Genomic DNA, 26,733 nt, shown 5'->3' on the forward strand with positions numbered 1-26,733 from the left:
TAAAGAAAGACGCAGAAAGCTTCACGTGATGGGCAAAGAGCTTTATATTTTTAAGTCATAGGAGACACTCTCTGACTCATAGGTTGGTTCATGGAAAAGTAAGTTTAAATGAGGACGCATTAAAAAGTACACCCAGCCCTAGCCGGTTTGGCTCAGCAGTTAGAGCGTTGGCCTGTGGACCAATGAGTCTCGAGTTTGATTCCAGTCAAGGGCACGTACCTCAGTTGCAGTTTGTCCTGGGCCCTGGTCAGGGTCATGTGGGAGGCAACCAGTCAATATGTCTCTCTCACATCAATGTTTCTCTCTCTCCGTCTCTCCCACTCCATCTGAACAAAAATGGAAAAATATCCTCAGGTGAGGATTTAAAAAAAGCTCACCCATATACTGTAAAGACATCAACTTAGCAATTAATGCAAGTGTTCTGATATAGGGCCAGGCCCTCTTGCTGAGTAGAGGTCCATTCACTGGGGCTGGGCACTGACCTCCTTACACAAGCAATCCCCCACTACAATGTCTGCCATGGCCAGGGGCAGTCACTTTAATGCAAAACAGGAACAGAAGGACATTGGGAAAGCAATTCCTTCCAGATTTGTCTGACACCACCTCCTCCCTACCCCCCCCCCCCAATCTTTATGGTTTACTTGCTGAAACTAATTCAATAATTTTTGTTTAAAAACAAAATCTCTCCTTAATGGAATCTTTCCAAAAATTATCTTTCATAAAAACAAAAACCCTTTCTGTACTCATATTTTATTAGTTTAGGCAATAATCAAATAAACTAGTTAACAAGAATATAAACACGTTTTGGAACAAACACAACTAGCTTCTGCTAAACATATACCTCAAATGGAAGAAGCAAAAGTGCCCAGGTCTAGCAGAGGATGACTACTTTCTAATTGTCCAGGTCGTGCTGATATCAGCAATGGGTTTTAACAAGTAGCTAGAAGAGAATGCTAATTAATTCAGCAAGTTGGTTAATTTATTGAATTACCAGAACTTAGTGCCAGAGGCATTCTGACTTGTTACAATCTTATTTCTGATTTCAAGTCACAAGCTGATATGAAAAAAATATATATACAATGGTTACAACTTTTGAGGTTGGTACCATAAGAATTACACCCCATTCATACCTCTAAAATCTCTAAATTTACTTATATTTCTATTTTGCAATTCACAATAACTAGATCATACTACTGAGCATGCTTAAATACTACAGTTTACATTCTGAGCGTTGTTATTAATATAGTGTGTTTCTAGAGCTAATTTTTCTTTTAAAAATGTTTTTCAAACATTTTACTTTTTTGTAGTAGAAATACCCACCACCACTCCCCAAACACACTTTAACAATGAATGCAGAGCTGCTCTGATTAGGGTCCAACTTCCCCTCTACTACAGAGCAATTGCGGAAGCTTTTCTGCACAACTCCAGAGCTTCTCGGGACAAAGGCTAAACACTGTTTCTTTAAACTACAATCAGCAGCTAATATTAAACCAAAAAAGTTATGGAACTTATTAAAAGGTTTTACCTTGCTAATTAGGATATTGAGTCAACCAAAATGATTTCTGATTCTTATCGTTACTCTAAGTTTGAAATGCCATTGAATTTATTGAAAGAAATAATAAAAAAAATTTAATCATTTTGCTAAGCTGCGTATTTTATTAAATTTGAGTTTTCATTGCATTTAATCTTTAAGTTATCCTAGAGTAGAATAGATTCAACTACACACAAGTCTAAATAAAGAGAAAAAATGGTTCTCAAAAGGGGTAAAAAAGGTGAGGCTGATGAATAATAAACAAATTATATAAATATGTACATCTTATGTAGAATCATTTAAATAAATGTACCAAAGTAGAATCTGCCATTTTGAGACTCAGAATCTGTGCAGTCAGAAACCTGACATCGTGAAGGCAGAGAGCAAACATGTGTCCAGCCCAGTAAACTGTTGAATCTGGTCACATAATCTAAACATGTAAGGTATGCAAAGGAGAGCAGAGTCCCAGCTAGATCTCATTACCTTCCATTTGGTGTTATCATCCTTCCACCAATGATAAAGATTACAGGTAAGATCTGAATAAAATATTTCCCACCCACAAATTTTGTTTTGGATACAGGTGGAGGAGCAAAGTAACTGAAACAGTAATTAAAAGTATTATAGAAAGTATCAAATCAGCATACTTCAAAGCTAAGTGACAAGAGATGTAAGAGACCCAGAGAAGGGTTTTAGAAAGTGCCTAAGCATTTCTACATGAAGAAATCAAGAGATCTGATAAACATTCTGTGAAGAGTATAACCCTTCCTTCCATGATAAATTGAAAATGGACAACAAGGAATTGGCTAAGTTAGAAAGTTTTTCTCAGAAGAAAACTGTCTGTAGAAATAAAGCTGTAGTTGTATCTATAGGCATCAGTGTATGTGCACACAAAGGTAGGTAAGGAAGAAAGTAACTAGCCAGTCGGGTTCAATCCTGGCTGCAGTGAACCACTCCCTTTAGTATACTGTTAGAAATAACCACTTGATTGTAGATCCAGAGAGCAGTAGGGCTTAAGCCTTGACTGTTGTTTATCATTTGGGAAAACAAAGGATGAACATTCAACACTTCCCTAAAACTATTCTCACTGCTTTGAGAAGACATGAATCTGGCCCAACTTGGCTAACCAACATTATGAAGAGAAACAACCATATTTCCTGTCTTTTCAAAAACCACCAACTAAAGTCCAATAATACTTTTGAGGTATCTCAATTTTTATGAACACCATTAAAGCACTTGGAAATGATTCTACTTACTCTCCATCCACTTCTGGTCTTTTACACACACAATGAAACTTGCCGCCAAAATCTATATAAAGATCCTTCTCCACAATATGAAAGATTCGTCCAATGACCACTTTATCTTTGGCAGGTCCCATCTGGGTAAGAGGAGAATGTCTCAGCATAGACGCAAAGGATTCCACACTTTTCAGAGAGCCCTAAATATAATAAGAGATATTTATATGCATATAATTCAAATATAAAGGTATACTGTAGTGGGTATAATAAAGTCTAACAGGAAAAAATGCTTAAAGTCAGTTTGTTGTATATTTACATTTTGTAACAATAATAAAAGATATTTACATGGGATTTTGCTTTCAAAAGCCAGGTATACTCATCAATTTTTTCTCCCTTTTCTTCATGAAGAGGAGCCAGAGAAAATTAGGCATCTGCACTTGGTATGGGATAGTGTGCAGTACTCCCGGAGGACAAACCTGAATGCAGGCTGGGGGGGGGGGGGGGACTTGGTGAGCAAAAGAGTGTGTGCAGGTCTAAGGGACAGCCGCTACTCAGCTCCAGCTGTCACTAGTCCAGTGCTGCCACATCTTTTGATTTTCCACAAAAAGCCATAAATACATATATTAATGTAAAACTTCCAATTTTTAAATGTTTACATGTTGTAAAGAAATTTTTCATTTTCTAAGTCTGGAAAAACACATTATGGCCCATGGACCAACAGTTTATGACCTATGCTTCAAAAAAAAGAAAGTCCAACAGCCCTGGTCAGTTTGGCTCAGCAGTTAGAGTACCATCCCTCAGACCAAAGAGTCGCAGGTTTGATTCCAGTCCAGGGCACGCACCTCAGTTGCGGTTCAATCCCCAACCCTAGTCTGGGTCATGCAGGAGTCAACTAATCAGTGTGTCTCTCTCACATCAATGTTTCTCTCGCTCCCTCCCTCCCTCCCTCCCTCCCTCTCTCCCTCCCTCCCTCCCTCTCTCCCTCCCTCTCTATCTGAAAATCAATGGAAAAATATCCTCAGGTGAGGATTTAAAAAAAAAAAAAAGTCAACATGTTTTTGGCTGATGCCAAGTCCCTCAAAGGCTGGAGTGCTTGTGGTGATGGGTTTGTCTCAGTGGGCTGAAACACTGGGAAGGAATCCTCAGCACACAGAGGTCGATCCAAACCAAAGACAAGTTAGTAGACCTAGATGCCTAAAAGAGCTAAAGGTAGCCAGAAATATTAATGCTTTGAGCCATAATACTAGATTTATAACTCTACACAGTATAATATTAATAGTCCATAATCAAGCATCTTGAGGAAAATAGTTCTTTTTTGCAGAGAGCCAATGATAAAACAAATTTTACAGGCTCAACACAGATGTAGCTATGAGTTGTCCTCTACAGGTAATGCAAAGTAAGTCACCAGTGACAAGAGCAACTACTCTGATCCTCTGGTGGAAGCCATGAAGTCAGCCACAGCAGCTGCCACTGGAGCAGCTGAGAAGAGCACTGGTCACGGGAAGAGCAGACAGAGCATCAGCTGGAGGGTCTCATCCTACTCTGTCAGACATGGTCCTTCCCACTTTTCCTGAAGACTTACTTTCACATGACCCCTCCCCTGTGGTTAATAGCTTCTCCCTCTGCTCCCCTTCCTCCCCCTCCCTATCCCTGCCCTTCCCTCTGTTTTTCTTTGGAAGACTTTCAATTGAAGCCATGGTCTAAATAAAACAGCCTTAGATGACAGGAAGATACAGCAGTAAATCCAATAGTTAAACATTTATTCAAAATAATTCAGCCATCACTAGGGCCTGCTCCTAAAACAACAATCTCCTTTATTACTGTAAAGAGATGTTTGAGCTAAGATTAGTATGACAGTAAATGGTATTTCCCCTGAAGTCTCAGAAAATAAAAATATTCAGTGTTCTCAATGATTTAAAAGATCTCTTGTTGGGGTGGTGAACACACAGTACAGTGCATAGATAATATGTTGTGGAATTGTGCATCTGAAACCTGTATCATTTTGTTAGCCAGTGTCATCCCAATAAATTCAATTAAAAAGGGGGGAGGGGAAGAAACATGGGCAAGAAAAGGCCCATTATTGCTAAAAAAAAAAAAAAAGCATGAAGTCAACATTTAGTTATTCATTATCTTCCATTAAAGTAGTACCACCTGTCATTTAATGAATATTTTCCCAAGTTACACATCTTTCTGAGGTGGGTATATATTTGAACTATATTAATCACTTTTCAAAGTTGTCAAATCAGTACGTTTGAAAAAAATTCCCCAAAACAGCAAGGATGAATGTTAGAGTATAAGTAACAGTTCTAACATTAAGTATCCACAAACATTGCAGAATAATGTTTTGTGGATACTTAATAAGGTTTTGTAAACCTCTTTAAAATAAAAACAAATTTAAAAACTTTCAATGCCAGCCCGGCCAGTGTCGTTCAATGGTTGGACGTCAATCCATGCACCAAGAGTCACTGGTTCGATTCCCAGTCAGGGCACATGTCCAGGTTGTGGGCCCAATTCCCAGTGGGGGGCATGCAGGAGGCGGCCAATCGATGTTCTATCTCTTCGATGTTCCTGTCTCTCTCTCCCTCTTCCTTCCTCTCTCTCTAAAAATCAATAAAGAAAAAAAAAATGTCAATGTTAAAAAAATTATAACAATAAAATAAAAATATCTCTTGAGATTCTTAGTAAATCTGTTGTGAACATATATCACATTATAAACTTTATAAAATTATGAATAATTACTTTTATTGAGATGTAATTGACATATTATATTAGTTTCAGGTGTACAACAGAATGATTCAAAATCTGTACATATTGAGAAATGATTACCACAGTAAGTCTAGTTAACATCCATCACCACAGTTACCAATTTTTCCTGTGATGAGAACTTTTAAGATCTAATCTCTTAACAACTTTCAAATATACAATACAGTTTTTAACAAGTAACCATGCTGTATATTACATCCCATGATTTACTTATTTTTTTGTAACTGGAAGTCTGTACCTTTTAACCCCTTCACCCATTTTCCCACCTCGCCTCACCGTCTACTTCTGGTAAGCACCAATCTGTTCTCTGTATCTATGAGCTTGAGGGGAAGGGTTGTTTAATTTAGGGGTTTTGTTTGTTTAGATTTCACACGTAAGTGAGATCAACTGTTATTTGTCTTTCTCTGACTTATTTCACTGAGCTTAATACCCTCTAGGTCCATCCGTGTTGTAGCAAAAAATAAGATGTCCTTCTTTTTTTATGGCCAAATAATATACCACATTTTCTTTATCCATTTATCTACTAATGGATACTTAGATTGCTTCCACATCCTGGCTATTGTAAATGCTGCAATGAACACTGGGGTGATATACCTTTACAAGTTAGTGTTTACATTTTCTTTGGACAAATACACACAAGTGGAATTGCTGGATCATATAGATCTATTTTTAATTTTTTGAGGAACTTCCACACTGTTTTCCATAGTGGCTGTTCCCATTTACAATCCCACCAACAGAGCACAAGGGTTCCCTCTTCTCCACATTCTCGCCAACACTTGTTATTGCTTGTCTTTTTGATAACAGCCATTCTAACAAGTGAAGTATGAGGTGTTATTTCACTATGGTTTTGATATACACTTCCCTGATAATTAGTAATGTTGAGCATCTTTTTAAATATTTGTTGGCATCCATATGTCTTCTTTGGAAAAATGTCTATTCAGACCTTCTGCTCATTTTTTAATCAAGTTGTTTGTTTTTTGCTATTGAGTTCTTCATATATTTTGGACATTAACCCCTTACCAGGTATATGATTTGCAAATATTTTCTGCCATTCAATAGGTTGCCTATTTATTATGTTGATGGTTTCCTTTGCTATGAGAAGCATTTGAATTTGATGAGTGCCACTTGTTTATATTTGCTTTTGTTGTCAGATTCAAAAAATGATCATCAAGACTAACGTCAAGGAGCTTATCACCTATTTTCTTTTAGGAGTGTTATGGTGTTAGGTCTTATGTTGAAGTCTTTATTCCATTTGGGTTAGGTTTTGTGTATGGTGTAAGAGAGTGGTCCAGTTTCATTCTTTTGCACATGGCTGTAAGGTTTTCCAAACATCAGTTATTGAAGAGACTGTTCTTTCCCCATTATATAGTCTTGGCTCCTTTGTCATAAATTAATTGACATTATATTGTGGGTTTATTTCTGGCCTCTCTATTCTGTTGACCCATGGATTAATACCTGAATTTGCTTTTCAATTGTACACTCACTCTACCTTTTTTGGAAACTATATCAAATAATCAGACAAAGCACTCCTTCAAAAATCAGTCTAGAACTATCTTTGAATTCCTCATTTACTTTGTTAAATGGCTTCTAAAAATAATAAATGTAGCCTGGCCTATGTGGCTCAATGGTTGAGTGTCAACCCATGCACCTGGAGGTCACTAGTTCGATTCCCAGTCAGGGCGCATGCCCAAGTTGTGGGCCAATCCCCAGTGGGGGGCATGCAGGAGGCAGCCTACCAATGTTCTTTCTCTTCAATGTTTCTATCTCTCTCTCCCTCTCCCTTACTCTCTCTCTAAAAATCAATAAAGAAAAAAAAAATTTTTAAATACAAATAATAAATGTAGCAACTCCCTCAATCCATGCTGACAACCAGCATTATTAGCTCCTCTCCTGATGATGCTGACACAGACTGTAGGCACACTGTAACCTGCAGGATGGATCATGGAGCGCAATGTCTAACCCCGGTTATGGAAAAACGCTGCTATAAATCTCATTTATAGAGCTATCATAGGTAAAGCAGGTACCTTAGAGTTGACTGCCTCCTTTAAGAACTGATCATAGACCTCAGATTTCCTAAGTATTCCTGTTAATCTGCTGCACTATTTCCCTTTTGAAGGCTAAAAATTGAACAGGACTCTCCAGGTGGAATGGGGAAAGGTAAAGGGATAACAACTGTAGGAAACAGCACCACTTTAATTCATTCATTCATCAAATATGTGTTGAATATTTGATGTGTTAAGTGCCTGTCTTGCACCAAGCTCCACTCTAGCCTTGATATGAAAATCTGTGAAATGGTAGGGGAATACACAGTTAAACAACATGACAATAGAGATTAGGGTCCAAAAAGTTGTTGAAAACAATTGCTACCCTCATTTAGGCTATAAAGAGTGTTGTACCACAGGCTAAGAGGGTTAAACATTAACCTATAAGTAGTGGTGATTAAAAAAAGGTTTTGCTTTAATGGGGTGACAGTACTTGTACCTTGTTTTATTTATTTTTTAATATGTTTTTATTGATTTTTTTAGGAGAGGAAGGGATAGAAACATTGATGTGAGAAACGCCGATTGGCTGCCTCCTTCATGCCCTCTTCTGGGGATTGAGCCCACAACCCAGGCATGTGCCCTGACTGGGAATGGAACTGGGACCTCTCAGTCTATGAGACAATGCTCAATCCACTGAGCCACATCAGCTGGGCTTATTCCTTATTTTAAAAAGGAGACTTCAGGAGCAGTTTACAAGATGGACCAGAGAAGGAAGTAATAGAAAGAAGGTAACCTGTTGAGAAGCTATTGCAATTAGCTAGGAAGGAGATGATAAAAGGCCAGTACTGAAGCAGTGGCCATAGAAATACAAAATAAAGGATACAGAGCTATTTACCACATAGTACAGCAAGGTCTTGCTACCCAATTGACTGGAGAGAGTAAGGAGAAGGGGAGCCAAAGAGGAGGCCAAGTGCAGTGCTGGAGAAGTAAGTGGGTAAGTTAGCTTTCACGTACTGGGTTGTGAAACCCATAAATTTCAGGGAACCCTGGCTTCCTGGTAGGCAGCTAAAAACAGCAGTGCACATATTCACATACATACTTACATAAATCTACACACAGGTTTACAGTGACATTATAGAGATATAATTCCTCAAAAGAAAAGTATCATCAATGCAAACTGTAATAGTTTCTGTCTAGAACTATTTTTTCTTTCTCTTTTTTATTGACTTGAGAAAACAAGGGAAGGAGGAAGAAGGAGGGGGAAGGAGGGAGGGAGGAAGGGAGGGAGGGAGGGAGGGAGAGAGAGAGAGAGAGAGAGAGAGAGAGAGAGAGAGAGAAATATGTAGTTCCATTTATTGATGCATTCATGGATTGCTTCTTATATGTTCCCTGACTGGGAATCATACCTACAACCTTGGTATATTGGGACAACAGTCTAACCAACTGAGCTACACAGCCAGGGAAAAAATATTTTTTCTTTATATTCTTTATTATAGAAAATCTAGAACACAAAAAATGTATACTACATTTAAAGTTTTAATACATATTAAGCACATATATATTATCACTATCATGCATATGAGGGCATTTAATTTATAGCGTGGGATCAGAGACTATTTGTGCTAAAGGAAATATGAGATATCAACTAGCCCAACTACCTCATTTTACACAGGAGTACCATACCTAATATTCAAAGCTACATGATATACTCAACAGTAACTCTTAAATAAAAGTTGCCTCAGAGGATAAAAAATAGAAGCATTATTTAAAAACTTAAAAAGAAGAAAACAGTACAGCAGAGTAACAGACACACTTAGGAAACCTAAGTTCTGTGACCAACTCAGCCATTAAATAGCTAACAATTCTAGAATAAGTCATTTAACCTCTCTTGAGCTCTGTCTTTCCATTTGTAAATAAAAGAACTGGATACTTATAATTTTAATAGTAGAGATTCTTAAACATTCTAAAATATAAAAAAAGATTTTATAAAGTAATAAACATTAAAAATAGAAGACAGCCCTGGCCGGTTTGGCTCAGCTGTTAGAGCGTCGGCCTGCGGTCCTGAGAGACCCGGGTTCGGTTCCCGCTAAGGGCGCGTACCTCGGTTGCAGTTTGTCCCTGGCCCTGGTCGGTTGTGCGGGTGGCAGCCACTCGATGTGTTCCTTTCACATCGATGTTTCTCTCTCTCTCTCTGTTCCTCTCTCTCCCTCCCACTCTACCTGAACAAAAAATGGAAAAATGTCCTCGGGTGAGGATAAAAAAAAAAAAAATAGAAGACAAATACTACCCAGTCTGCTCTCTTAATACAAACAATAACAACAAAAATAATGGGATGATGTGTGCATTTTACTCCCATGTTAGCAAGATTTAACGTGTATCTTCAACAAGTAATTTTAAAATTATTTCCTTCTATTAACAGTGCAGCAACATCTTTTGTTTCCTCCACCCTAACCCATATGTGATGCTCATCACAATGTTCTGTTATTAAAATAAATGGATTAGTGGCTCAAGATGGCAGAGTGAGTAATTATATTTACCTCTTTCTCCTGAAGTCCCATTAATTGGTGGTAAAGAATGAATGAAAAAATTAGAAGCCCTCAATACTGAAGAGAACAGAATGGAGACAAAAAGCATACGAGAGATTGCTTAATGTTCTGGTGGACAGAAAGCACGTGGAAGAGTGGCAATTAATGAAGCAGAGGGAGGAAACTGCCCCTGAAATACATGCAGAAGGATGACGCTGTGAAAAGAAGTCAATCTGTTCTGAAGAAAGGTGGAGACTCAATCCTGCAGGAATTACAGAGCTGGGATGAGAAGAAAAGCCGAAAACAAGGGGCATAATTAAAAGAATGCAGGCAGGGCAGTCAATTTCCTGTCAAGCACAAAGTACCTGGCAGTGAGGCCAAGTGCACCATACCTAGTAATAAGGCAGTTAGTACCCTGGCAAATTAATATCATACAATATTTTTTTTCCTCTGCTCTAAAAAAATTGAATAAATTGCCCTGGCCGGTTTGGCTCAGCGGTTAGAGTGTCGGCCTGCGGTCCTGCGAGACCCAGGTTCGGTTCCCGCTAAGGGCACGTACCTTGGTTGCAGTTTGTCCCCGGCCCTGGTCGGTTGTGCGGGTGGCAGCCACTCGATGTGTCCCTTCACGTCGATGTTTCTCTCTCTCTCTGTTCCTCTCTCTCCCTCCCACTCTACCTGAACAAAAAATGGAAAAAATGTCCTCGGGTGAGGATAAAAAATAATAATAATAAAATAAAATAATTGAATAAATTGTCTAGAAAAGAATGAAGTTTGAGATTGTTGGTTATGGAGCAATAGGTCCCTTATCCAGGCAGTAAAGAAAAGAATCAAAGTGACAGTCATTGGCAAGGTCTGAGTAGTCAGTTAAGGCCTAGAGCAGGAGGGCCCCCACTGGAGGGCTCTGCAGGGTGACCACAGGAGTCTAATTTAGGCTCTGAGGCTGGGGCCGTGCCCTCTGACTCTCTGTGCTGCTGTCCACGTGTCTATAAAATGGGTGAAAAAGTATATATATTTAGAGGGTTGCTGTGAGGATAAAATAAGGACATAGCCCTCAACTGCCTAAAAAATGTAGCTGTAAAAAATTAATCAATTTTGCCCTGGCCGGTTTGGATCAGTGGTTAGAGCATCAGCCCATGGACCAGAGGGTCCCAGGTTCAGATCCTGCTAAGGGCACTTACCCCGGTTGCAATTTATTCCTGGCCTTGGTTGGGGTCATGTGGGTGGCGACCACTTAATGTGTCTCTCTCACGTTGATGTCTCTCTCTCTCTCTTTCTCCCTTTCTCCCTCCCACTCTATCTGAAGATAAATGCAAAAGTGTCCTTGGATGAGGATAAAAAAATTAAAATAGAAAAAATAAATTTAATCCATTTCGTGTAGATCCAGTCACCACCAGTTTTATTGACTAACCTAGGAGTTGAAAACACAACGTCTGGAAGCATGTTTGGTTGTGATGATTGGGCTGCTACTGGAAACTACTGATAGAGGCCAAGGAAGCTTTTCAACATCCTGCAATGCACAGGAAAGCCTCCACAAAACAGAATTATCTGACCCAACTGTCACTTGTGGCAAGGCTGAAAACCCAACTGACCAGACCCAGCAGCAGCACCCAGTGGGGCCAGGTGTCAAGAGCAGTGCAAATGCATGAGGGGGTCTGAGATGGAAGGCCAGGCAAAAGAGTAAGGGAACGCCCTGGCCGGTTTGGCTCAGCAGTTAGAGCGTCGGCCTGCGGTCCAGAGAGACCGGGGTTCGGTTCCCACTAAGGGCACGTACCTCGGTTGCAGTTTGTCCCCGGCCCTGGTTGGTCGTGCGGTGGCAACCACTCAATGTGTCCCTTTCATGTCGATGTTTCTCTCTCTCTCTCTCCCTCCCACTCTATCTGAACAAAAAATGGAAAAATGTCCTCAGGTGAGGATTAAAAAAAAAAAAAGTAAGGGAGTGAGATTCCAGGATTTCAGAATGGCTGCCAAGTGGTCTGGACTGAGTATGAAGGGAGGGAGATCCAGAAAAAGGTGAACTGACTGGTAGATAGGGTGTGATTAGGGAACTGGAGAACATGACAGGTGTAAACTGTGGTCCAAGCTCCTTCCTCGTGGAGCCCGAGTTTTCCCCATGGGGCGTATTAATGAACACTGAACATTTAAAGAGTTGATTAATATTTAGCTAAAATCCTTTTCTTTTCCCCATACTTCACATTGGCTTGTTCAGACTTTTTCCTATTAATTTCTTAGAACCCTGTACTTAGGGGGGATTAGCCCCTCTTCTATATAGTTTTTCTTAGTTCGCCTTTTGCTGACACTTGCTGGTGCTTTGTTCTGAGTTTATTACTACAAGTTGAAGTGAATGGCTCTGGGGCCTGAGTCTTTGAGAACCTGAAGATCAGATCATTCCAAATGATAATGATACAGAAATTATGGTATATCTGCAAGTGAAGGAAACTGGAAATGAAGGGCTTAGAATGTGAAACAAAAACTGTGCTGCCACAGTGCTGGTCAAGTCATCAGTGTCATGCTGAAGTCAAAGAAGGGACAGGTATGAGGAGGAAGAGAAAAAAGCTGTGAGCCAATGCTGAGGAAAACACTGAAAGATCTGAGAAGATTTCTACCAAAAAATCTTTTCTTAAATATTTCTTCTCCTATCTACAGAGTGAGGGCTGTTGCGGTAGGAAAGGCCAAGTGGAAGGCACTAGAGCCCGCTGCTTGCCCAACAGGTAAATCAAAGGCAATGCTGCATCCCACAGGCACCGCAGCAATTAGTGCCACCATCAAAAATGTAGAGTGGGGATCCCCATTCACTTGCCTGTGTAGCCCTACAGAAAACAGATGTTCTTAGAGAAGGACAATTTACTATCATAAACTTAATCAAGTGACAACTCCAATTGCAGCTGTTATTCCAGATGTAATTTCATGGCTAAAGCAAATCAAATATCCCCCAGCACCTGGTAGGCAATAACTGATCTAAAAAATGCTTTCTCTCTCTTTTTTTATTTTATTGCTGACACTATTACAGATGCCCCTCATTTTCTTCCCCCTTTGTCAACCTCTACCCAGCCCCTCCACCCACTCTGGCCATCACCACACTGTTGTCTGCATCCATGGACAAATGCTTTATTTTTCTAGACCTGCTAGTAAAGACTATCTACCTCCGGGTTACATGAATTTTCCAGCTCTACCTCACAAAAGACTTTGATGGTCACTCCATTACACTGAACATGATGCCAGTCCGTTACACATGCTGATTGAACCTGGAATCAGAACGTTGCAACTATTCTAAACACATGGTAAGATGTGTATGCCAAAGAATGGGAAATAAACCCCACTGGAATATGCTGGGCCTTGGTGAAATTCCTGGGGGCCAGTGGTCTGGGTTATGTCAGGATACCGGTTCTTACCACGAGACAGAAGCCCAATGCCTAGCAGGTCTCTTTCAATTTTGGAGACAACAAGACAACAAATACTTTATTTTGAACATGTTTCTCCAACCTCTATGCCAAGTAATACAAAAAGCTGCCAGTTCAGGGTGAGGCCAGAAGACAAGGTTCTGTAACAGATCCAGTCCACCAGGCAAGCTATTCTACTGCTTGGCTTCACAACTCAGCAGCTGTGATGGTACTTGGGAGTACCTGTGCCACATGCAGATGCAGAATGGAGACTCAGACCTCTCCAGGTGACTCTCCAGGTGAATGAAGGACAGCGGTGAAGGAATAGCCTCCCAGTGGGCAGAACCGTAAGCAGTGCACCTGGATGATTATTTACCTGGACAAAGACATGGCTACGGTACGGATCTATGTTGATTTGTGTGAGGTGACCAATGATTTTGCTGGATGGTCAGGGATTTAAAAGGAACATGACTGGAAAATAGATGTCAAGAGGTCTGAGAAAGACCTGTAGACAGAGCTCTCTGAATGGAAACAGAGTGAGATAATAAATGAGTCACATGTGAATGATTTCTTCAGCAGAGAGGAATCTTAATAATCAGGGGACAAGATAATCAATCCTGTGGATGTCAGTCAACCACTTTCCCCAGCCACTGCTGCCCCTCACAAATGGGTTCAAGAATAAAGTGGCCATGGCAATGGGGATGTGCTTCTGTCATGGAGCCGAAGGGGTATCTGAACATGGCCCAGACTACTGGCCAACTATAAATTTAACCAAGGCAGCAGGACCCCGAATTTTTGTGTAATGGAGGTTATGTATGGATTGAGGAACACTGCTTTCTACTCACCCAATACTGCTAAGTGACCAACCACCAAAAGCAGAGACCAGTACTCAGCTTCCAATACAGCACCACTCTCTGGAAGATCTGCAGCCACCTGGTGGCAGGGTGATTACATAGGACCATTCTAGATGAATATATTATCACTGGAATAGACACTCTGAATGTGGATTTGCTTTCCCTGTCCACAAAGCTTCTACCAAAACCACCATCCATAAACTTAGAGAATTTCATATTCACTGTCATGGTATTCCACAGAGCACTGCTTCTAACCAAAGGAATCATTTTAGAGGAAATGATATGGGATAATGGGTTCGTGCTTATACAATTCATTGGTCTTTCCAGTGCTGGGCCTGACAGACTAGTGAAATGATTTTTAAAAATAAAACTTTCTATTTTGATACCATTGTAAATACACATGCAATTGTAAGAAATAATACATGGAGATCCCCTGTACCTTTTACCCAGTACTCTCAATGGTAACATCTTATAAAACACAGTATAATATTACAATCAGGAAACTGACGCCTACAGTATTCAGATTTCACCATTTTTTATACAATTTTATCACATGGGAAGGTTAATGTATTCACCACCACAGTCCAGCTGCAGGACAGTTCCAGCACAAGGATCCCTTGTGCTATCCTTTTATAGCTCTCCATCTCTTATCTGCCCAACCCCATCCCTAACTTTTGGCAAATACTACTCTGCTCCCCATCTCTATAATTTTGTTATTTCAAGAATGTCACTCAAATGGAATAACATGGTATATAACCCTTTGGGACTGGTTTTTTTTCACTCAGCATAATTCCCTTGAGAGTTATTCAAGTTGATATGTGATCAATTGCTTATTCTTTTTATTGCTAAGTAGTATTCCATAGTACAGATGGACCAAAGTTTGTCTAACCACTGATCTGCTGAAGGACATCTAGGCTGTTTCCAGTTTGGGTTATTACAAGTAAAGCTGCTATGAACATTTGTGTGAGATTAAAAAAAAAAAATTTTTCTTTATTGATTTTAGAGAGAGAGGAAGGGAGAAGTAGGGAGAGATGGAAACATCGATGAAAGAGAACATCAATAGGCCGCCTCCTGCATGCTCCCCACTGGGGTTTGGCCTCCCAACCTGGGCATGTGCCCTGGCCAGGAATCAAACTGGCAACATTTGATTGGTGCACAGTTCAACATTCAACCACTGAGGCTGTGTGCAGATTTTTATATAAACATAAGTTTTCATTTATCTGGGATCAATACTCTCTGCCTCAGTGTGCACTTATGTCCTGTTGGAGAACCCAACACCGCAACTAGGCCAAGGGACTTATTGAGTCACCTACTCCTGGACCATTCGTCCTCTGCCAGTTTCCAACAGAAGAGTGTCCAAAGCTTTAAACTAAATCAACACTATTGAATTTTATTCCCAAATCCCTACAAACCAGGCTCCACTCAAATGTGAGTTTCCTTTATTTCCTGCTATTTGATGCAGCTCAAAACAAACCTAAGAGTTGTAACAGTATTACAAAATGTAACATAATTAATAATAACCTTTAAAAGAAAAAACAAACTAAAACAAGACCCAAAAACATGAAAAGAAGGGAACTAGACTTCTGAGCAAAAATGAAACTTAAGAAAAATATACAAATAATGAAGTTAATGCTGACTTGAGAAGTCATAAAAGAGAGTCTGATTATACATAATCAAATAATATGATACCCACAAAACAAATACATGCAGAATATACTCATCTTTTTAGAAAATGTATAGTATTATTTATAAGCATTTTATTGGTATTGATAAAAACTTACTTCCCCTAGAGATTTATATCTACTTCAACACACTCTTTCATTGTTTTTATATTAACTGGTCATTTCCTCTAAGCATGCTTTGAAATGGTAGATTCCACTGTGAAACTAAAGATTTCAGGAGATTTTTATTACTAAGTCAGAAATAATACTACTAGAATTCTCTAATGTAAAACCAGGGGCACCATCATTAAAGCCAGAAATATTCTTCAACATTCCTTTACATATTAGTTACTTAAATGTTGGTATAATTTTTTAAGTTGTCAACATAAAACTAGTGAGAAAACAAAGGGTTAAATAAAACTATACGATATTGCTACTATATGAATTTATCAGACTTCAAACTTATATTAAAAATATGAGAATTTCCCCCTTATATTGAAACAAATCCGTTAAGTAAGCTATATTTTGTATTTTCCCAGTATTCTGAAAAAACAAAATATCTGATTTAAATAGTCTATGGTCTGGAATATTTCACCATTTTGAAATAAAAAAAATACCAATAAAAATATTTATGAAAAAGTAAAAAGTAACATTTTAAAATATTTACACAAAATCTATTTAATATATCACTAAAATGAAACTATAAACTGTCTTGCAACATTAGTGTTCCACATAAATAAGCTAAAATAGTAAAATGTTATTCTCCATCTTAATATAATAAAATGTTCTATTGTGTGACCTTAAAAACTCTTGCAAACCATTTTTCAATGTGCTGAGGAGTAATATGCCACCCTCTACCCTTAAGAAACAGTTAATACTCATAAAACAGAAAATCAATTCTTTGCACAACTATTGCCACCTTGTGGCTATAAAATGGGTGATCAGCTATAGTACAGCTCCCAATTGGCTTAACAGGTTCTACAAATCTCTACCAACATAAGAGTGTTAAAGGTTTTAAAATATATTTTTTAAATAAAGGAAACGGCCTGGCCAGTGTGGCTCAGTGGTTGAGCATCGACCCATGCATCAAGAGGTCACGGGTTCGATTCCTGATCAGGGCACATGCCCAGGTTGTGGGCCCAATCCCCAGTGGGGGGCATACAGGAGGCAGCCAATTGATGTTCTCTCTCATCGATGTTTCTATCTCTCTCCCTCTCCCTTAACATCAATATAAATAAATAAATAAAACGAAGCAGGGTGGCAGGATTATGCAAAAAAGAAATAAAAAGAGAGAACTCATGAACTGGGACAACAGCGTGGTGATTACGGGGGTATGGGTGGAGGTGGAAAGGGCATAGAGGGGATAAATGGTGATGGAAAAAATAAAATGTAAACTAAGTTTAAATAAATAAAATGCAAAAAGAAAAGAAACGAGAAAGAGGTATCTGATTTAAAAATATGTTTTACTAGGTTGTCTATACATGTTATGTTAGTTACAAAAATGAAAAAATATTGGTCCTTACCCTGAAAAAAACAAACTAGTTGAAGAGACAGATGCATAAACCAATATTAAAGGTAACAAAGCAAAGGAAAAGAGAAGTAGATAAGTGAGCATGGGAAGAGGGCACCTACAAACCTCCACACAAAACAATAGCGTTTCATGTCATTTAAACTGAGGTCCCTAGTAACCTCATAGAAATTTGAGGATCAGGAGTTCATGATGAATCGCCCTTGGTTAAATTCCTACCTGCAGGGAAAAGTTCCTTTTAAGGATAATTTGTTTGGCTCCTACTGAAGATCACTTATTTCTGAGGTGCATATACAGATGTATTACGTCTGTACTTGAAGTATAAGAATTAAATCAATGGGTACAATTTCAACTTTCATAAATATATATTTAAATCCAACAATAGCATAATAGGCTACCAGAGATGTTATTTCTCACGTATAATTAATTATTCAACCATCAAACTGTGTAAATTTAATTCCAATTCAAATAATCAAATATATATATATATATATTTTTTTTTTTTCTGTTGTTCATATAGAGTGGGAGGGAGGGAGAGAGAGAGAACTATCGATGTGAAAGGGACACATCGAGTGGCTGCCACCCGCACGACCCAACCAGGGCCGGGGACAAACTGCAACCGAGGTACATGCCCTTAGCGGGAACTAAACCGGGGTCTCTCTGGACTGCAGGTCCACGCTCTAACCGCTAAGCCAAACCAGCCAGGGTTCAAATATATATTAAATCCCTACTTATGTGTAAGGCATTATGCAAGGAATGAAAAGGGTGAATAAGAAATGATCCTAACCTCCAGGAACTACAATCCAGAAAACAGGAAAAAACAAATTCACAAATGACTTTAACATAACTTAAGAGTTGTGTGTGTACCATAAAGATAGTATAAAACAAAACCCTGGACTCAAAAGGAGTTTTATCTGGTTGGGGAGATGACAAAGGCCTAATAAAAATGGTGGCTTTTACAATGGAACCTGTAAGCAGGGACACTAATTCCAGGGAAAGGAGAAAAGGTAAAGAAATACAGGTTTGTTTAGGGTACAGCAAACTGTATCTTCCAAAAAAATGTTTTAAGCAGAAGCCATGTTACAAATTAAATCGTACAGCCCTGGCCGGTTTGGCTCAGCGGTTAGAGCGTCGGCCTGCGGTCTGGAGAGACCCGGGTTCGGTTCCCGCTAAGGGCACATAACTCGGTTGCAGTTTGTCCCCGGCCCTGGTCGGTCGGTGCGGGTGGCAACCACTCGATGTGTTCCTTTCACATCGATGTCTCTCTCTCTCTCTCTCTGTTCCTCTCTCTCCCTCCCACTCTACCTGAACAAAAAAATGAGAAAATGTCCTCGGGTGAGGATAAAAAAAAAAATTTTTAAATAAATAAATAAGTAAATAAATAATAAAAAGACTATAAAAAACAAAAACAAATGAAATCGTACAGAGAGCCCCAATATAGATATAACATAAATGTAGCATTTTGTTAACAGTACATTTTGTGAGTTCAAATTAATAGCATTTATGTATTATTAAGTCAAAAAATGTGAACATGCCACTATTTTTATAAAAATCACAAACTGATTATCAGGAGTGAGGGATAATAACCCCAAGTTCCCAATCTCTGTATTTTGTTTTGACTGCTGTATATCAAGAAAATCCACTTACAATACCATCAGACACCATCACACACTGTAAGTGGGAATGTGGCACAAACAGGCTCTATCTATCAAAACTCAAATTGTGTGTACACTTTAACCCAGCATATATTCCATAAATATGAAAAAAAGTAAATACTCACAGCAGCATTGTCTGTATTAAAGAGAAAGAAAGAAAAAAAAAAAAAAACAGAAAAAAAACTAGAAGCTCATTAATGAAAGCCTGGTTAAATAAATTATGCTATATCCATACCAGGGAATACCAAGCAACCATTTTTTCAGTGAGGTATATATACACAAACATATGTAATGAGAAGAGAAAATATTTAAAGTTATATGTACTTAAGTAAAAATAACAATTTTCAGTAGCAGCAACTAAATACACTTCTTATTAAGTATTTGTACTGTTGAATTCATTTAATCTCATAACAATCTCATGACATAGGGCTTCCTTTTATAAAAAAGGAAAAGATACACAGATATTAAGTAATTTTCCAAGGAAACACTAGTAAATGATAGAACCATAATTCACACCAACAACACTGTCTGAATCCAGAGCTTACACTCTGAAACAGGAATAATGTACTTCAAAACTGTACCAACCAATTTGTGCGTTTTTAAGTATAATTACACTTGTACTTAACTACGTAGCCTGTATTTACAAATGTATATATAAAATCTCTGAAAGTTGCCACTTAAAAAAAAAAAAAAAACACCCTCCAGCCTTGAGAAAATGAGAAAAAGAGAAAAGCGAGCTTTTACATTTCCCACAATAACCTTCAGTGGTATTTAAATTCTTTTTAATTTTTTTTTTTAAATCCTCACCCGAGGACATCTCTCCATTTATCTTGAGATAGATCATGTGGGAGCAGGGAGGGAGGGAGAGAGGGTTAGGGGGAGAGAGAGAGAGAGAAACATTCAAATATTTAAATTCTTTTTAAAGTAGGCAAATATTACTTGGTAAAATTAAGTTTTTTCAAAAATCCTGGCCACACAATAAAGATGAACTATTCATCTTGTAATCTGGGGACACTCTTCAATCAAATAAATCTAGAAACTTCAAAAAGTAAAGTGTTTTCACAAAGTTTACTCTCTATGGACACTTAATTAACTGCTCATAATCCTCATCATAAACATAAGTCAGAATAGCGCTGAAAACTTCCAATTAACATTAAAATAAAAACAAATGCATTTTCAGCTATCTTATTACTCTTAACAGTTGTTTTTGATCAATTACTATTCTGGATGTGTTCATACCCAATATATTCACACCTGTACTATTCTCACTTTTACAACTGTTTTTGAGCAGTCACACACATATCTCAATTTCAGTTCAAATATGCACTACGTGTACAATTCATTCATTCACTCATTTGGAAAACACTGAGAGCCCACTTGACTGAGAATCAAGCACTGTGCTGGATGCCAGGCAGTTTTTCCTATAATTCAGGACACTACCAATCCAAGAACTGTTTGCTACTGGTCCCCAAGGAGTTAGGTACAGAGACTAAGTTTGTTTTTATATAAATTAATATTTCCAGATATCCAATTTCACGTCTGCTGAATCTAATAATTAAAAAGAATATGGCTTGCATTTATGTCTAGTTCTTTCATTTCATTTATCTAGTAATTCTATTGTATTGAACAAGTGTTGCCTGAGTCAGATAGGAATTTTTTATCATTTACAGAAAAGTTGGGCACTGACAGATTAAATTGCTTGCTCGAGTTCTAGAGACAGTTATTCTTTCATTCACCTACCTACCCACTGAATTAACAAATATAAAGAACCTTGCAAGCCAGGTACCAAGCACCGCACTGGACCTACAGCCTAGATTTAGAACCAGACAAGCAGAGGGCCCAGCCTCTCCAAGTGAGTCCGATTCGCCTCCGACTCCAGGAGTCGCCCTGAACCACCTCAGGACAACACGAGCAAAGGGGTGTGGGCACAGCAGGTCCAGCAGGTTAATGCCGCACACAAGCTCAACAAAAGCAAGACAAACAGGCAACGCGTCCGCATAGTTCACGTGGCCAGTGGGCCAGAACAACGGCGGCCTCGCCCCAGAATCTCAGCCCCAACCCTCAAGTTGGGCTCCGCCACGACTCCAGGTTCCACCGCCTAAGGGAGCCAGACCTCAACACTCGGCCGCAGCTCCGACTCCCGGGCCCGCCCCCGACTCCCGGGCCCGCCCCCGACTCCCGGGCCCGCCCCCGACTCCCGGGCCCGCCCCCGACCCCAGCCCCGCCCCAGCCCCAGCCCCGCCCCAGCCCCAGCCCCGCCTCCCGCGTCACTGGCACAGCTCCTGCGACTCACCCGCGTCCCGCCGAGCTCCGCCTTACGCTGCAGCTCTGAGTGCCGCTCCAGAGCGCTCGCCAGGCCGCCTGGACGCGCTCTAGACTCCGTGGACTCGGGACTCTCGCTCCCGGAGCCATTCTCGGTGCCCGCGCCTCGGCAGGGCCGGGAAAAGAGGAATATGCGCAAGAAATGACTCTTGGCAGTCACGGCACGGGTCCGACACAGCGCCGCCATGACTGCTCCAGACGGAACCTCTGACCTTTAACCTCTCCGCCAGCGCGCAGGTCACGGGTGGGGCAACGGAAGCACCGCCCACTGGCCGCAAAGCTTTAATAGCGTGTGGTTGCGGTATAGAAGGCGCAGGCGCGGAGTCGGGGGCGGGACGGGACGTGGGGTGGATTCAGTCGTTTGCTGCAGGTTTCGCTCTCCTGTAAATTCTGTAATGCGACACTTGCTGGTCCCGCCGCCTGCGCGGGTGCGCCAGGTGTCCGCAAGGTTTGTCCCCACCGCTTTTCAGGTCTTTTTTCCTTTACTGATGTTAGAGGGAGAGGAATTAGAGAAAGAGGAAGGGAGAGGGAGACAGACACACCATCAATTGGCTGCCTCCTGAATGCCCCCCACTGGGGATTGGGGCCCACAGCCTGGGCATGTTCCCTGACGGGGAAGGCGACCTCATGGCGCATGGGTTGATGGTCAAACACTGAGTCCCACCAGCCACGGTTTTCCAGGTCTTTGTAGGAACCGCAAACACGCACTGTGGGACTCCCCGGTTTCCGCTCTTCCATTTAGCACTTCTCAATATGCCATAGAGTTGATCTATAGCAATTTTGTTCCTCGTTGCTCCCTCGTTTAGCTGTTGGATGGCTGACACCGGGCTCAGACATTTGTGAAATCCTGGACCCAGTTTGTCTTTGTCTTTTCTGCGGTCAGTCCGCCCACGTTACAAGGATACTAATATTTCCGAGACCTGATTGTCACCTCTACATATCTGCAGTCCCCTATAGGGAATTGAGACATTTCAGAATCTGCCTAAATATGCACCACCAGAGCCCCCCACCCTCACTCGTGCTTTTTCTCCCTCCCCCCAATGTTAATTCATAATTTGCCCACACTCTTCAAAACCGAACCAAACACCGCACTTGAAGTGTTTATGGATTAAGCTATCCACCCATCTTCTGTCCAGCAATTTTATATTCATTAGTTATGCAGTTATTTATATATAATTAGTTATTTGGGGGGGAAGTGAGGAGCATCCTTTCTGATTTATTTCAAGTACTTTGACAGAAGGGGTTTTATATATGTGCCCACAGCCCTATTTTAATAATGCTTTTATGTTCTAGTCAATTGCATGGTCAAACTACAGAACACCAGAAGTAAACTAACCTTGGGATGATACATAATTGTATGAATTGCATACTTAAAGAATAATTAGCCTACTGTAAGACAATCCTTACAAATTCAGTAAGGGGTTTAAGATAAATTCCACTCCAGGTGAGTTCTCCCCTCTGGGCACCTAAACCATTTACTTCCCTTGGCCATTGAAATCTTGCTTCAGATATTTTTGCATTATTGTGTATGGCTGTTGCTACTTCCTTCTACTTCCCTTCGGGGAAAAGTGTGATAAATTATAATGAGCATTGGCCTGTGACCTTAAGAACCCTTAATTCTAGTCCGGACCCTAATCCTGATCCCAGGCAAGCCAATTTAATGTTAATTTGCTTTCCTTACTTGTAAAACCAAGTTATTAGACCCTGTGTTAAATTTAAGGAAGTGTGTGTAAACTTAACTACATCATATCTACAGGACAAATGGGATTAGTCATATCCCAGCTCTTAAATTCAATAAATGTATTATGTTCCTGTCCTGCGTCAGCCAGACGATGAATTCCTTGAGGGTTGTGACAACAGACATTTTGGGGACAAATCCTCAAGTTTTTAATGTATGAGTGAGTTTGTATTAATTGATTTCATGATATACTAAGTTCTCTGCCTTTGATAGAGCATCAGAGCACCAAATGAGAGGAACTGTAAAGGACTGGGCAAATCAGCAAGGAGATATCCCCACACTGTCCTTGCCTGTTCAATCACCAACAGAAACATCAGCTCTGATGCAGTTTTAACATCTTCATGGCACTTAGGGATTCTCTGATCCTGTTCTACCCGTTGGACCAGGCCTTCTTTATAAAGGAGGCCTCTTTTTTCCCCCTATAGCTGGCAAGTTGTTAGTATACTTTGTAAAAACATTAGTAATGGCTGGTGGCAAGGAAAATGAACAGGAAGTTCCACATCACCTGGTTGTGATCTCATCTACAAAGAAAAGTGACACTGTCACATCCTCGAGTAAAATATTAAAGGAAACAAGTGTAAAATGCCCAGCATTGACTGAAGCTCAATAAATAGTGGCTACTAGTGGCTAGATGGAGGTGACTAGATTAGAAAGGCATGCCTCTTGAGCTTTTATGAAAACCTGGAAAAAAGGATAGTGCTAGCCATACATTGGGGAGATATTGGTATCACTCTCAAGATAGTCTTTTCAGCCACAGAGATGAGTAAGATCATTAAGGAGATCGTGTAGATGTGTGAGGGTAGGCAGTAACATTCAAGGAGTTGTGGAAGAATAAAAAGAGACTCAGGCCAAGAAACTGAAGGGGAGACTAAAGCACGTTGAAATGGAGTGTTAAAGGGAGTTACCCACTTAAAAATATTCAAACAACAAAATCGTGTTTGTGTTTTGCTGTGTTCTAGGAAAATCACCCTACTAAAATAATCACTACCAGCCAACCTCACTAAATGACATCAAAATTACATGAGCATTGGCAAGAATTTTAGTTGCTTCGGAACATTTATCTGAATATGAAATCCTGGCAAGTGACAGGTATTTGCAGGCCCTGTCCTCCGGTGCCTTACCAATTAAGTGAGTTATTTTGACTTATTTTGGTTCATTTGGATTTCAGAATCAGAACTATGAAAATTGTGAAATCTAAGGTTTGCAGGTTTACTTAAAAGTGATACTGCCGCCCAGCTGGTGTGGCTCAGTGGACTGAGCATCATCCCATGGACAGAGGTCCTGGTTGGATTCCAGGTCAGGGCACCTGCCGGGGTTGTGGGCTCGATCCCCTTTGGGGGGGCATGCAGGAGGCAGCCAATCGATGTTTCTATCTCTCTCTCCCTTCTTCTCTAAAAAATCAAAAACATTTTTTTTTAAAGTGATACTGCTTTATATTAACTGTATGTAATCCAACATGGTCTCTATAATTAATACAATCACAATGGGACAGTCACTAATTAATGGCCAAATGTCTCCTAAGGGCAAGAATCTGATTTTTCATCTGGGTTTTCAGAGCTATAAAGAAATGTATAGAATATGATTCAATTTATAAAGAATTCTAGAAAACACAAACTAATCCATAGTGACAAAAAGCAGATTGGGCCCTGGACAGTTTGGTTCAGCAGTTAGAGCATCAACCTGAGGACCAAAGGGTCATGGGTTCAATTCTGGTCAAGGGCACTTACCTGGGTTGCAGGTTTGATCCCTGACTCCAGTCACAGTTGTTCAGGGGGCAACCAATAGATGTGTCTCTCTCACATCGATGTTTCTCTCTCCCTCCCTTCCACTCTATGTTAAAAATCAACGAAAAAAATATCCACCCTGACCAGTTTGGCTCAGCAGTTAGAGTGTCGGTCCATGGACCAAAGAGTCCCGGGTTCGATCCGGCCAAGGGCACATATCTCAGTTGCGGTTCGTATCCGGCCGCGGTTGGGGTCATGCTGGTGGCAACCAATCGATGTGTCTCTCTCACATTGATGTTTCGCTTGCTCTCTCTTCCTCTTTCCTTCCTCCCTCTCTCCCTCCTGCTCTATCTGGAGATAAATGTAAAAATATTCTTGGGTGAGGATTAAAAAGAAAAATAAAAATATCCTCGGGTAAGGACAACAACAACAACAATAAAAGATCGGGGTTGCCTGGATATGGGGTAAGGAGAAGAGGGGTGGGCGGGACTGGTTACAAAAGGGCATAAGAAAACTTTGGTGAGGGGGACAATGGGTATGTTCATTATCTGATTGTGGTGATGGTTTCAAGGGTATATAAATATGTTGCAACATCGAATTGTACACTTTAAATCTGAGCCATTTTTGTATGTCAAACCTCAATAAAATGGTTTTTAAAAAGAAATTATATGTATATGAGATCCTGTCACGGCCTTCTGCAGCACCTCCTGGCACACACAGCACAGTCACTGAAATGCCTGTGGGTACTCAGCACGTAGCCATCTCAGTCTGGTCTGATACATGGATTCAGTTTTGTTTGATAGGTGTGTATGGTTTTACCATGTCTGGGACATGGAGGGTCTGGAGAGAAGTTGTCATGCCTTTCCTCAACAGACGTCATACATACAAAAAGACCCATACCCAAATAATAGATTTTTTTATTGTTTTCAAATACTATACAAAAGAAAAATAGTGTGCATTTCTTGATTAACAGATCCAGAAATAGTGCTTCCATATTAAACACGCTTTTTCTCTATTTTAATAATTTGAGTTACTAAAATGATAATCCAGTGAGCCCTGCTCTCTTCCATTGATTACTTTGGCCTCATCAGCATAAGAATTCTTGCTTTCTTTCCCACAAATTCCATAAACCAATGACGTTTCTTTGTAAGAAGGGGACAATTTCAGGGGTTATTTTCTTCTCTGAAGCTTCTTCAATATCTAAGAGTTTGCTCTCAAGGCGCAGTTTTCTTAAAGTGTCAAACACAAAACACAATAGAGTGGAATTGTGCGCGTTCATAACATGGAATCTTCCACAAAGACCACTTTGAATAGTATTTCTAAATCCATGTATATTTTTCTAAACTCCCCCTCCCCCTACCTTTGACTACTTCTTTTAAGAGGCAACTTACTGTGCAGTAGATTAAGTCATTTTTAGACTAAGTGTAGTGATTCTCTGATTTCTTCTATTAACAGCCATTGCCAAAACCCACATACACCCATCTCATCTCCCCCCCTCCATTTCCATCATATCTTCCCATAAACTAAAGAGATTTGAGGATATTTCACCTAACTAAAAAAATTACCATGTTACTTCATTTTGTCTCATTAAAAAGATAGTAATGGCAGGATGCTTGAGAAAGAAGATGATGAGAGGATACTGTGATAAAAAATTGAAAGACAACATAGTTGGTAGAAAAATATAACTTAACAGTTATGCTGAGTAACCACAATATTTCTGTTTTTTAAAAAAAAAACGAAAACAGATTTCTAAAGATGCACTCCCCTGGGACAATGCTTCAAAGACCTTCACCTTAAATCCTCTGTAAGGAAATAATTTATAATATGTTACTCTGATA

General features: G+C 39.9%; 1 protein-coding gene across 1 annotated transcript in view; it reads right to left on the reverse strand.

Moving 5' to 3' along the window:
* The window catches only part of MRPS28 (mitochondrial ribosomal protein S28), a 97,221-nt gene extending 75,589 nt beyond the window's left edge, over window positions 1-21,632 (reverse strand). The window contains exons 1-2 of the mRNA XM_036263767.1: window positions 21,405-21,632; window positions 2,785-2,966 (exon numbers count right to left, since the gene is read on the reverse strand). Of these exons, the coding sequence (XP_036119660.1) occupies window positions 2,785-2,966; window positions 21,405-21,620 (398 nt within the window). The 5' untranslated portion in view covers window positions 21,621-21,632. The remainder of the gene's footprint in view (window positions 1-2,784; window positions 2,967-21,404) is intronic.
* Window positions 21,633-26,733: the final 5,101 nt, after the last annotated feature.

This window comes from Molossus molossus, unplaced genomic scaffold (assembly GCF_014108415.1).
Source record: "Molossus molossus isolate mMolMol1 unplaced genomic scaffold, mMolMol1.p scaffold_m16_p_16, whole genome shotgun sequence".
Lineage (NCBI taxonomy): Eukaryota > Metazoa > Chordata > Mammalia > Chiroptera > Molossidae > Molossus > Molossus molossus.